The sequence below is a fragment of the Carcharhinus amblyrhynchos genome, chromosome 15, assembly GCF_965287045.1.
Source record: "Carcharhinus amblyrhynchos chromosome 15, sCarAmb.v2.hapA, whole genome shotgun sequence".
NCBI lineage: Eukaryota > Metazoa > Chordata > Chondrichthyes > Carcharhiniformes > Carcharhinidae > Carcharhinus > Carcharhinus amblyrhynchos.
Window position 1 is genome coordinate 13,003,150 of NC_137338.1, and position 13,274 is coordinate 13,016,423.

At 44.9% G+C, this 13,274-nt stretch overlaps 1 protein-coding gene across 1 annotated transcript in view; it reads left to right on the top strand.

Annotated features, from left to right (window-relative positions):
• LOC145353075 (cell adhesion molecule DSCAM) overlaps positions 1 to 13,274 on the top strand; it is a 556,699-nt gene that overhangs the window by 476,544 nt on the left and 66,881 nt on the right. Inside the window, exons 21-24 of the mRNA XM_080203419.1 lie at positions 575 to 728; positions 1,905 to 2,022; positions 3,107 to 3,270; positions 11,209 to 11,307. Coding sequence (XP_080059545.1) covers positions 575 to 728; positions 1,905 to 2,022; positions 3,107 to 3,270; positions 11,209 to 11,307 — 535 coding nt within the window. The remainder of the gene's footprint in view (positions 1 to 574; positions 729 to 1,904; positions 2,023 to 3,106; positions 3,271 to 11,208; positions 11,308 to 13,274) is intronic.

A 13,274-nucleotide genomic window follows, 5' to 3' on the forward strand; every position in this document is an offset into this window, starting at 1 on the left:
GATCTGGAGTCACTTGTAGGTCCGACCAGGTAAAGACACCGGATTTCCGTCGCTAAAGGAAACCAAATGAGTTTTTATGGCAATCGATAATTTAATGGGATTGGGAGTTATAGATAGTTCTATGGCCTGGTCGGTATGGATATGATCGGCGCAACTTGTGGGCTGAAGAGCCTGTTTGTGCTGTAGTTTTCTATGTTCTATGATAATGGTTACGTGGTCAACTGCACTTCAAATTTTAGATTTTTTTTAACATTGAATTCAAATTTCACCATCAGCCAGGGCGGGATTCGGACCCTGGTCCCCAGATCATTTACCCTGGCTCTCTCAATTACTTATTCCTCATTCCTGAGCTCAATGAGGAGTTGGAGACTTGGCCTCACCAGGAACCACCGGGGCCTCCGATTTTTCCCATTCAGCAGCAAAAAGGATGTTGGTTTACAAACCACCAGCACGCCAGGGAGTTAGCGAGGGATGGTATTAATTATCGTTTGGACTGATTGGTAGGTTACGATGAGAAGTGATCTTGGGTTTCACTGTGTGACGCCAGCAACTGTCTTTTTTTTCCCCTTTGCAGATAATCAGTGAGTTCGAAGCTTCGCCAGACGCGTTTTATTATCGCATTCCCAACCTCAGCCAGAACCGTCAATACAGCATCTGGGTTGTCGCAATCACAGCAGCCGGGAGGGGCAACTCCAGTGAGATCATTACAGTGGAGCCACTAGCCAAAGGTAACGTCCCAGCGTGGCTCTGGTGGCTGGTTAGTCCTTTGTCATCTGCTCGAACTGCCCATTCTGTGCTGTATGAGCCTAATGTCTTACTCTCCTTGTTAAGTACGATCCCCCAAAGCTCATCCTGTGTTTAAATCCTGTCTGGAGCAGAGAAGTGCAGTGTTTCTCAGCCCACTTTTTTAATGACTGTCCCCGGCAGGAATTGAGAACTGATTTATTCCCCTAAATAAATTGATGCATTTTTGTTACACGTGACACTGCCAGTATCTCAGGGGTTTGAAGGTCCCCAGGTACATGATGCACACCCTTCACTCCACACTCCTTTAAGAGTTGATGCTATAGATCGGTTACAGTAACTCGCTGTAATACAGTAATTTAGGCTCCATTACAGTAATTCACGGCAATCAGTTCGATTCCCAGTCATGAGATTTTAGATTACCAGCAGGATGGACTCAGTTGATATGAACATAAGAAATGGGAGCAGGAGGAGACCATTCGGCCCCTCAAGACTGCTTGGACATTCAAGAAGATCAAGGCTGATCTTCTACCTCAACTCCACTTAACTGCACAATCTCCATATCCCTTAATCCCCTTAGCCTCCAAATATCTCTGGGCTAAATTTTCCAGCCCTTCCTGCCATTTTGTGGTCCCACCAATGGTGACTCCCGTATGGTGTGTTCCCCAACAATAGTGGGTACAGGGCACATAAACCCTGTTGTCATCAGAGGGATTGGAAGTTCCCAATGGCGAACTGTCTCTGGCGCTGGGAAGTATGCTGCAGCGGGACTGAAAAATCCCGCTGGAAAATCCTGCCCTTTGTCTTGAATGTACTCAATAACTGGGAATCCCCCTGGGGCGAAGAATCCCAAAGGTTCACCATCCTCTGAGTGAAGACATCTCTCTCTCTCTCTCGGCTAAATTGGCACCCCCTCATTCTGAGATTCCATGTTCTAGATTCCCCAGCCAGGGGAGGTGACCCCTCAGCACCAACCCTGTCAAACTTAGGAAGTTGATTTCAATCAGATCACTTCTCAATCTTGTGAACCTCAGGGAATGCAGAGTTAGTCTACCTCAGTTGGTGTCACTCCCTCCTCTGCCGACCTTCATTCTATTGTTAGGTGAAAGACATTAAACTCAGGTTAAGATATTAATCCGTGCTGTTGTGGTTGTTGTCAGCACCGGCCCGGATCCTAACGTTCAGCGGCACTGTGACAACACCATGGATGCGGGATATTGTGCTGCCGTGTAAGGCCGTTGGGGACCCAGCACCCACTATCAAATGGATGAAGAACAGGTAAAAGGGGAAACTACACCTGATATCGAAGGCCGCTGCTTTGAAATTCTTAGCTTTACAATGCACCAAATCGAGAAGGAAACAAGCAAGAGAAGCACATAGCTGGCACAGCATGCTTCTATACCATGGGTGCTGAGGTGATGGCAACTGGGCAGGTACTTGTCCTAAAACATTAGCCAGGATTCTAGCGAGCAATGGTGGGCCTGTCCACTGACTAGAATGTTGGGGACAGCCCTACCGGTTCTGGGAGCCCCGACTGCATTTAATGTTCATCAAGCACAGAACTATCTCGCGTCAATGCTCCTTTCCCTTTAAGATCCCGCCACCAAGCGCTACTGGCCAATCAGAGGGTCTTCAGCTCTAACAGCACCACTGCTGGACACTCCTGGGACTGCAGCCAGGAGCAGATTGGATGGGAGGGTGGGAACCCAGGTGAGCGGCTGTCAACCTCGCTAGGACCAGGGTGGGGTGCAGTAGGGTGATTGTTGAGAGCGGGGCCAGTGTATCCCAGTGGGTAACCCCTACCACTGGGAACTCTGTCCTCCCTGCCCACCAGCCCAGGAATCAGCCAGAATGTACCTAGTGGGTCCCCACATGTGGCAAAGGGCTCAAGAGCAATGGGAAGAGGTCCTTGAGTGGCTAATTAAGGGGTTCAGTTGATCTCAGGGAAGGGGAGCTATTCGCCACCTTCCCCACTGCAATAGCAGCTATCCATTCCTTCACTTGCTAGTCCTGAGGTCCCATAAAATCCAGGCCTATAAACTTCCCTAGCTAGACCAGTCTAGCCTATCTTCTTCCTGAGTCACTTAGAGTAACTGAATAAAACCTTGTTTTGGGCTGTGGGAATGTTTGGGGTGGGGGGTGGGGGGACGCGGTTTGGTTGACTATCCCTTTCAATCTCCAGGCCTCTGATACCAAACTAATCTTGTTGTGATTTATGACTTTGTAACCAATGACACGTTAGTGCAGCTAAAACTTCCTCTATGTTGATTTTGACGATTTGAACCAAACTTGGCCCCACACTTTGCGCTACGTGGTGTTGATTATTGGTCAAATCAATACCTTTATTTCTTCTCTGGCGCAGCAATGGAACACCCAGCCCTGTCCTGACTGACGGACACCGGAGCATCTTTAACAATGGAAGCTTCGTCATCCGTACCGTGAAAGCAGAGGATTCTGGGTACTACAGATGCATGACGAGTAACAGCTGGGGATCAGATGAAATTCTCCTCAACCTCCAGGTGCAAGGTGAGGGACCCATTAACTGTGGGATCTAATACCTTTTTTATCCTCACACAAACATTCCTCGGAAGCAAATGTGGATTATTTTGTTGGCGCTCATGGTCATTTTATAATTTGCTTTATTGCTTGATGAGGGTTGGGCAGAGGATGTTGTCTACATGGAATCCAGTAAGGCCTTTGACAAGGTCCCTCACGGCAGACTGGTGCAGAAGGTGAAGTCGCAAGGGATCAGAGGTGAGCTGGCAAAGTGGATACAAAACTGGCTCAGTCATAGAAGACAGTGGGTAGCAATGGAAGAGTGCATTTCTGAATGGAGAGCTGTAATAAGTGGCATTTCTCAGGGACCAGTGCTGGGACCTTTGCTGTTTGTAGTATATATAAATGATTTGGAGGGAACTATAATTCGTTTGATTAGTAAGTTTGTGGATGACACAAAGCTTGGTGGATTTGCGGATAGCAATGAGGACCATCAGGGGATACAACAGGATATGGATTGGTTGGAGACTTGGGTGGAGAGATGGCAGATAGAGTTTAATCCAGACAAATTTGAGGTAATGCATTTTGGAAGGTCTGATACAGATAGGAAATGTACAGTAAATGGCAGAGTATTGATAGGCAGAGGGATCTGAGTGTACAAGTATGCAGGGCACTGAAATACAGCTGGAAAAGCTTGTCAAGAAGGCATAAGGCATGCTTGCCTTCATTATTGGCCAGGGCATTGAGTTTAAAATTGGAAAGTCATGTTGCAGCTTTATGGAACCTTAGTTAGGCCGCACTTGGAATATAGTGTTCAATTCTTGTTGCCACACTACCAGAAGGATGTGGAGGCTTTGAAGAGGGTACAGAAAAAATTTACCAGGATATTGCCTGGTATGGAGGTCATTAGCTATGAGGAGGGGTTGGAGAAACTTGGTTTGTTCTGACTGGAATGACGGAGGTTGAGGGGCAACCTGATAGACATCTACAAGATTATGAGGGACATGGACAGAGTGGATAGTCAGAAGCTTTTTCCCAGGGTGGAAGAGTCAATGACTAGGGGACAGAGGTTTAAGATGCGGGGGACAAGGTTTAAAGGAGATGCAGGAGGCAAGTTTTTTACACAGAAGGTGGTGGATGCCTTGACCTTGCTGCCGGGAGAGGTAGTGGAAGCAGATATGATAGTGATGTTTAAGGGGCATCTTGACAAATACATGAATAGGATGGGAATGGAGGGATACGGTCCCCGGAAGTATATGGGGTTTTAGTTCAGTCAGGCAGCATGATCGGTGCAGGCTTGGTGGGCCGAAAGGCCATTTTCTTTGTCCTTTGTTCTTAATGGTGAGCTACAGCCCAGCCTAAAAACAAAACCAGGGATCGAACACATTGCTGCATAATGTAAATAGCCCAGTTCCAACTCACACAGGGAACTTCCTCATTACTTGTATACAATCATAGAATCCCTACAGTGCAGAAAAAGGCTATTTGGCCCATCGAGCCTGCACCAACTCTGACAGAACATCCCACCTAAGCCCTATTCCTGTAACCCCACTTAATTACCCCACTAATCCTCTTAACCTACACATTCTGGGGCACAATAGGAGCAATTTAGTATGACCAATCCACCATTCCTGCATATCCTTGGACTGTAGGAAGAAACCAGAACACCTGGAAGAAACTCGCATAGACACAAGGCAAACGTGTAAATTCCACACGGTCACCCAAGGCTGGAATTGAACCCGAGTCTCTGGCGCTGTGAGGCAGCAGTGCTAATCGATATGCCATCATACCGCTCTATAAAGTAACGAATAATAGAGTCAATGAGGCAGAGAAGGAGCTCATTCAGTCGATTGAAACCATGCCAGTTCTTTTGTACTGGAATCTTATTCATTCTGTAATGTGGAGCAGAAAATACTTTCAGGCAAATATCTGGTTACCTTGACCATCATTTACTGGCATATAGCTATTCTACCATTGGTGACAGTGAAAGACGTCTAAAACATGTAGCAGACCCAAACTAAGTGAACAACCAGATGTACAGTCGGACACTGTACGATGCTATCCTGAGCAAAAGTTGGCTGCTGTTGGTTGGTGGGAGTTGAATTTACATGGAAACTAGGTGCTTCCATCTGGGAAGAAATAATCAAAAATAAAAGACTTCCTTTTATACACTCCCCTTCATGACTTCAAGATGTCCAAAGGCTTTTCTTTGGAGTGTCAAACATGTAGTAGCCAATTTGCACAGAGTAAGCTCCCAGAAATAGCAATGCAAGACCAGATAGTCTGTTTTTCTGATGTTGATTGATGGATAGATATTGACCAGGACAGGAGGAACTTCTTCAAAACAATACCATGAAAACTTTTACATTCATCTGAGAGGGAAAATGTGTGTTTAAAATCAAGGTCATAGAGTCATATGGATTTACAGTATGGAAACAGACCCTTCGGCCCCACTTGTCCATGCCACCCAGTTTTTACCACTAAGCTAGTCCCAATTGCCTGCATTTGACCAATATCCCTCTATACCCATGCAACTGTCTAGTTTTTTAAAAGGCAAAATTATACCCGCCTCTACTACTACCTCTGGCAGCTTGTTCGAGACACTCACCACCCTCTGTGTGAAAACATTACCCCTCTAGACCCTTTTGCATCTCACTCTGTCTCACCTTAAACCTATGCCCTCTAGTTTTAAACTCCCCTTTTTTTGGGAAAAGATATTGATTATCTAGCTGATCTATGCCCTTCATTATTTTATAGTCCTCTATAAGATCACCCCTAAGCTTCCTACGCATCAAGGAAAAAAGTCCCAGGAGATCCAGCCTCTCCTTATAACTCAACTCAATCCATCAAGACCCAGTAGCATCCGAGTAAATCTTTTCTGCACTCTTTCTAGTTTAATAATATCCTTTCTATAATGGGCTGACCAGATGATTAAAGGATTGGACAGGGGAGACAGGAGAGTCCAGAATGCTTTCAAAATCAGAGCTAGGCTGTTCAAGGGTTATGTCAAGAAGCACATCCTCACTCACAAGCATTTTTTAAATTCATTTGTGGGACATGGGCGCCGCTGGCTGGCCAGCATTTATTGCCCATCCCAAGTTGTGTTTAGGAGGCAGTTGAGGGTCAATCACATTGCTGTGGTTCTGATGTCACATGTAGGCCAGACCAGGTAAGGACGGCAGATTTCCTTCCCTAAAGGACATCAGTGAACCAGATGGGTTTTTCCGACAATCAACAGTGGTTTCACGGTCATTAGTAGATTCTTAATTCCAGATATTTTTTATTGTGGAAACATAGAACACTCTTCCCCCTAAAAAGCTGTTGAGATTAGGTCAGTTGAAGTTCCTTATTTTGGAAGAAATTTTAGCAATAATATTAAGGATTACACACCCAAGACAAATAGATTGAATTAAGATACAGATCAGCCATGAGCTAATTGAAAGGAGATACAGGCTGAAGGGGCTGAATGGCCTTTTCCTGATCCTCTGCCCCTCCAATATTCTTCAAGGCAGATGCATTCTGGTCTTCTGCCATGTACCTTTTGGAGTCAGAGTTTTACAGCACAAAAAGAGACCCTTTGGCCCATTATGTCTGTGCCAGCCATCAAGCACTGATGTACTCAAACCTCATTTTCCAGCACTTGGGTCAGTTGCCTTGCATACTGTGGTGTTTCAAGTACTCACCCCAATGATTCTTAAACATTGTCCGGTTTCCTGCCTCTACTGCCCTTTCAGGCAGTGAGTTCCAGATTCCCACCACCCTCTGGGTGACAAAGGTTTTTCACAAATCTCCAGTCAAGAATTGGCTAGCTGAAAGAAGACAGAGGTGGCGGTTGATGGGAAATGTTCAAACTGAAGTTCAGTTACTAGTGGTGTACTACAGGGATCTGTTTTGGGGCCACTGCTGTTTGTCATTTTTATAAATGACTAGATGAGGGTGTAGAAGGATGGATTAGTAAGTTTGCGGATGACATTAAAGTCGAAGGAGTTGTTGACAGTGAGGATGGATGTTACAGTTTGCAGAGGGACACAGATAAGCTGCAGAGCTGGGCTGAGAGGTGGCAGATGGAGTTTAATGCGGAAAAGTGTGAGATGATTTACTTTGGAAGGAGTAACAGGATTACAGAGTATTGGGCTAATGGAAGGACTCTTGGTAGTGTGGATGAGCAGAGAGGTCTTGGTGTACATGAGCATAGATCCCTGAAAGCTGGCACCCAAGTTCATAAGGTTGTTAAGAAGGCGTATGGTGTGTTAGCTTTTATTGGTAGAGAGATTGAATTTCAGAGCCATGAGATCATGTTGCAGCTGTACAAAACTCTGGTGCGGCCGTACTTGGAGTATTGTGTACAGTTCTGGTTGTCACATTACAAGAAAGATGTGGAAGCATTGGAAAGGGTGCAGAAGAGATTTACCAGGATGTTGCCTGGTATGGTGGGAAGGTCTTATGAGGAAAGGCTGAGGCACTTGAGGTTGTTTTCATTAGAGAGAAGAAGGTTAAGAGGTGACCTAATTGAGGCATACAAGATGATCAGAGTATTAGATAGGATGGACAGTGAGAGTCTTTTTCCTCAGATGGCGATGGTTAACACGAGGGGACATAGCTTTAAATTAAGGGGTGGTAGTTATAGGACAGATGTCAGAGGTAGGTTCTTTACTCAGAGGGTAGTAAGGGCGTGGAATGCCCTGCCTGCAGCAGTTGTGGAATTGCCAACTTTAAGGGCATTCAAATGGTCAGTGGATAGGCATATGGATAGTATTGGAATAGTTTAGGTTAGAGGGTCATTAGATTGGTTCCACTGGTCGGCGCAAACATCGAGGGCCAAAGGGCCTGTACTGCGCTGTAATGTTCTATGTTCTATGTTCTACGGAGTGAGATGAGATAGAGAGGAGAAGGCTAGTGTGGAACATAAACTTCAGCATGGACTAATTGGATCGAATGGCTTATTTCTCTGGTTTCAATTCACTGGGATTCTATGTTTAATATTGACTCAGTTCATTGCCTCGTGGTTTATTTGAATTTGTTCAAGTTGTACCTGACAATTTGACCTTCTGGCAATATCACAAAACAAGGAAGATGAGTCCTGCAGGGGAACAAACCTTTCAGTCCTCGGGCTCTGGAGCTGTTAATGAGATGATGTATGTTTGAGCATTTAATGAGCATTGACACTGGCATTTTCATGCAATGTTAACCCTTGCAAAAGGTCGGTGCCGCTTCTAATTACTTACGTGCCTGCGGTGACATTAAGCAAATGGACAGATCCTTCTGAAGTAATTTTGGCATTATATTGTAATATTGATGTCCCTTCCCTTGTAATATAATTATCTTAGAGCATTTGGAGATCGGGCAAGTCCTGACAGAATTTGATTATCAAAGTTGATGGTTAGTTATATTGGAAATTGTGGATTATTGAATGAATAAATATGTCAGAATAATTATTTGCTGATATGATTTGTTGGAGTTCTGAGGCAATTCTTGAATTCCAGATGGATTGTGTATGAGGTACAGGGTGGATTGTGTAACAAACAGAATAATGAACAGTATGGAGTGTGGTTGATTTGATTTGATTTGATTTATTATTGTCGCATTTATTAACATACAGTGAAAAGTATTGTTTCTGGCACGCTATACAGGCAAAGCATACCGTTCATAGAGAAGGAAAGGAGAGAGTGCCGAATGTGGTCTTACAGTCATAGTCGGGGTGTAGAGAAGGATGAACTTACTGCGAGGCAGGTCCATTCAAAAGTCTAATGGCAGCAGGGAAGAAGCTATTCTTGAGTTGGTTGACCTCAGACTTTTGTATTGGGTTTTGCAGCAGGAATCCTCCCTGCTCTACGATGAGGCCTTTCAGCCAGACCAGTTGCCCAGGAGGTTTTCTGAGGGCCAGCCTCATTTTGTTTTGTTCATGAGAAGTGGGCGTCACTGGCTGGGCCAACATTGATTACCCATCTCTAATTACCTATCAGAAGATGGCAGTGAGTCTTGGATTCTTGAATCACTGCATTCCACATAGTGTAGGGACACCCACAGTGCTGTTACAGAGGGAGTTCTTAGGATTTAGATCGACACAATGAAGGAATGACGATATATTTCTATGTCAGGATGGTGAGTGGCTTGGTGGGGAACATCCACATGGTGGTGTCCCCATGTATTTGCTGCTCTTGTCCTTCTAGGTGGCAGAGGTTATGAGTTTGGGAGATGCTGTCTATGTAGGTTTGGTGACTTGCTGCAGTGCATCATGTAGATGGTCCACGCTGCTGCTATTTGCTTCAATGGTGGAAGGAGCGAATGTTTGTTGCAGTGGGAAATGTAAGCTGGATGGTGTCAAACATCTTGAACATTGTTGGTGCTATACTCAACCAGGCTAGTGGAGAGTTTTCCATCACACTCCTGACTTGTGCCTTATAGATGTTGGACAGGTTTTGGGGGGGGGGTTCAGGACGTGCATTCCTCACCACAGATTTGCCAGCCTTTGACCTGCTCTAGTAGCCAAAGTATTTATATGGCTAGTCCAGTTCCTTTTCTGGTCAATGATAACCTTCAGGATGTTGATAGTGGGGGGGTTCAGTAATGCCATTGAATGTCAAGGGGAGATGGTTAGATCCTCTCTTGTTGGAGATGGTTATTGTCTGGCCCTTGTGTGGCATGAATGTTACTTGCCACTTATCCAAGCCTGAATATTGCCACATTTGGACGTGAACTGCTTCACTATCCGAAGAGTCACAAACGGTACTGAACATTGTGCAGTCATCTGTGAACATTCCCAATTATACCTCTTTGATGATGGGAAGGTCATTGATGAAGCAGCTAAAGATGGTTGGGCCTAGGACACTACCCTGAGGAACTCCTGTAATGATAGCCTGGGACTGAAATGATTAACTTCCAACAACCACAACTATCTTCCTTTGCACTATCTATGACTCCAATCAGTGAAGAGTTTTCTCCTTGATTCCAATTAACCTCAGTTTCACTAGGGTTCTTTAGTGCCAAACTCAAATGCTGTCCTAATTTCAAGGGTGTTCATTCTAACCTCACAGGTTCAATTCTTTTCTCCATGTCTGGACCAAAGCTGTAAATGATGCCAGGAGCTGGGTGGCACTGGCAAAACCCAAACTGCACTTTTTTGCTGAGCAAATGCCACTTGATAGCAGTGTCAACAACACTCACTCACCCAAAGACTCACTCACTCAGACTCACCCAGAGATTCAGTCATTCCCTCACTCACGCTGTCTCAGTCAATCACTCAGACTCACTCTCCCTCACTCAGTCTCACTCAATCACTTAGACTCACTCACTCCCTCACTTAGACTCACTCACTCCCTCACACTCACTCACTCACTCAGACTCACTCACTCACTCAGACTCACTCAGACTCACTCAATCACTCAGGCTCACTCAATCCCTCACCCAGACTCATTCGATCACCCAGACTCATTCACTCATTCACACAGATTCACTCACACACCCAGACTTGCCCATTCCCTACCCAGGCTTGCCAGGCTTACATCTTACCAAGAAGGTCTTCAGGAGGCTGTGGGAAGGGATGTATTTCCTTGCTCTGCACTTTCTGGGACTCCAGCTGTAGGCAGCTGTGGGGAAGGTGGGAGTGTAGCCAAACACAGAGAGACTGCATGCTTTGAAAACATTCTTCCTCCAATCAGAGTGTTCCTTTCTCTGAAGTTGCTGCTGATAGCTTTACTCGCAAACAAAGGTGAGGGACCGCCTGTGATTTTTGTCGAGTTCTTCACAGAGTCTTTAACTGAACTTACCGATTGTTTGAACACTAACTCTGCAGGCTTGGTACAAAGGTTGGGAGGCTGGGCTATGGGTCATGGGTTGCACAAGTTAAGACTATCAAGTGAACAGATGGCTCTTCCTACCCTATGGAGTTGCGATGCTGATAGCTCTTGCTTAGCAAGGATGTCCTTTCAGTGCTGAATCTAACCTGTTACCGTATTTTTCCACCAACAGTCCCGCCAGACCAACCACGCTTGACTGTGTCCAAAACAACCTCAAATTCTATCATTCTTTCTTGGATACCTGGAGACAATGGTGGGAGCTCAATTCGAGGTAAGAAAGTCCATAAGGTATGCTACAGATTGATGGCAAACACAACTTGCCTCTACCCTGGAGTTTATTCCATTAACACAATGTTACAACCACAATCCCAATTAAACTCTTAGCCAGGAGCCCCCTTCCTTGAACATAGGGAAAAAGTATAAGAATAAATTTATTTATCAGTCACAAGTTGGCTTACATTAACACAGCAATGAAGTTATTGTAAAAAAATCTCCTAGTTCTGGAATCTATCATTAAGGAGTTATAGCGAGACATTTGAAAAATCTCAACACAGTCAAACATTGTACAAGGGAAATTTTGTCTGATTAATTCTTTAAGGAAGTGTTAAGCAATGTGCATAAAGGAGAACCTGTGGATGTGCTGTACTTAGATTTCTAGAAGGCATTTGGAACGTTTCAACATCAATAAGAGGTAATGGTGTAGGGAATAATGTATTAGCTTGCATAGATAGAGTATTGGCTAGCTAACAGGAAACAGAGTGGCAGTGAGTAATAATGCCACAGGGATCAGTGCTGGAGCCTCAACTATTTACAATCACTGTGTGAAGATGCCGGTGTTGGACTGGGGTGGGCACAGTAAGTAGTCTCACCACACCAGGTTAAAGTCCAACAGTGCTACCAAATAAACCTTGTTGAAAGACTACTTACTGTGCCTATTTAGAATTGATAATATTGGAAAATGGGACCAAACGTATGGTTGCTAAATTTGCTGATGACACAATTTTAGTTGGAAAGTAGGTTGTGAAGAGGACTGAAGGCGTCAGCGCAGTTAAGTGAGGGAGCAAAAATCTGCATTATCTATACCACATGGTGTAGTAGAAATGAAAAACATAGATGCACTTAAGGGGAAGCTATCTAAACGCAGACTTTATTGATATGGTGGGCTATGAAGGAAGGGATGAAGACTAATGTGGAATATAAACACAGTCATGGATAAAATTGGATGAAAATGTCTTAGTACTGAAGATTCCCAGTAATTCTATGTCACTTGGCATTAACAGTTCACAATATTTTAGTATAAGAATTTATATTTAACAGAGCAGAATGATGGAAAATAGACAGCACGATGAAACAGTTGTTACACAGCACCAGGGACCTGGGTTCGATTCCTGTCTTGGGTCTCTGTCTGTGCGGAGTCTACACATTCTCCTCGTTATGACCTGTAGATTTCCTACAGGTGATCCCGTTTCCTCGCACAGCCCAAAAGATGCGCTGACTGGCCATGCTAAATTCTCCCTCAGTGTATCCGAACAGGCGCTGGAATGTGGCGTCTAGGGGATTTTCACAGTAAGCTTCGCTGCAGTGTTAATGTAAGCCTACTTGTGATACTCATGAATAAACTTTAAATAGACCTGTAAAACCAACGGTTGTATTTAAAGATACAGTAAGAAGCCTCCCAACACAGGGTTAAAGTCCAACAGGTTTATTTGGAATCACGAGCTTTCAGAGCGCTGCTCCTTCATCAGATGATGAAGATGGGGTTAATACTGCCTCCTAGTGGTGAGCAGTCCACAGTCAACCTGTGGGTGGCGGTCACGGTTCACAGCAAACTACCTAGGGCACAGGTTGGCAGCTCACAAACAGGTCATGGTAGGGGTGCCAGTCCTTGGCAGATTTTTGGGTTGACCATTGAGTAGAGGTTGGCTAGAGCTATCAGTGTAGCTGAAGTGACGCTGCGGTCTGGTCCACTGGGGCACCAGTGATGAGGAGAGACACTCTGAACGGGCGGAAGATTAATCAGCTCATCAGAATTATTGCTACGGCCTCCTGTGATCCTGTGTGCCTGTGGGCAACTTGATTATCTCTGAATGAATACATTTACAGTCATTGACGCGGAGCCCTCTTGTTACCAGACCCAATTTCTCAGCCAGATTTATCGAGTGGAACTCCATTATGTGCAGTGGGATGGGACCAGAAAAATAATCTGTCATGTTAAAGTTAGGACACCTAACAGCTAAT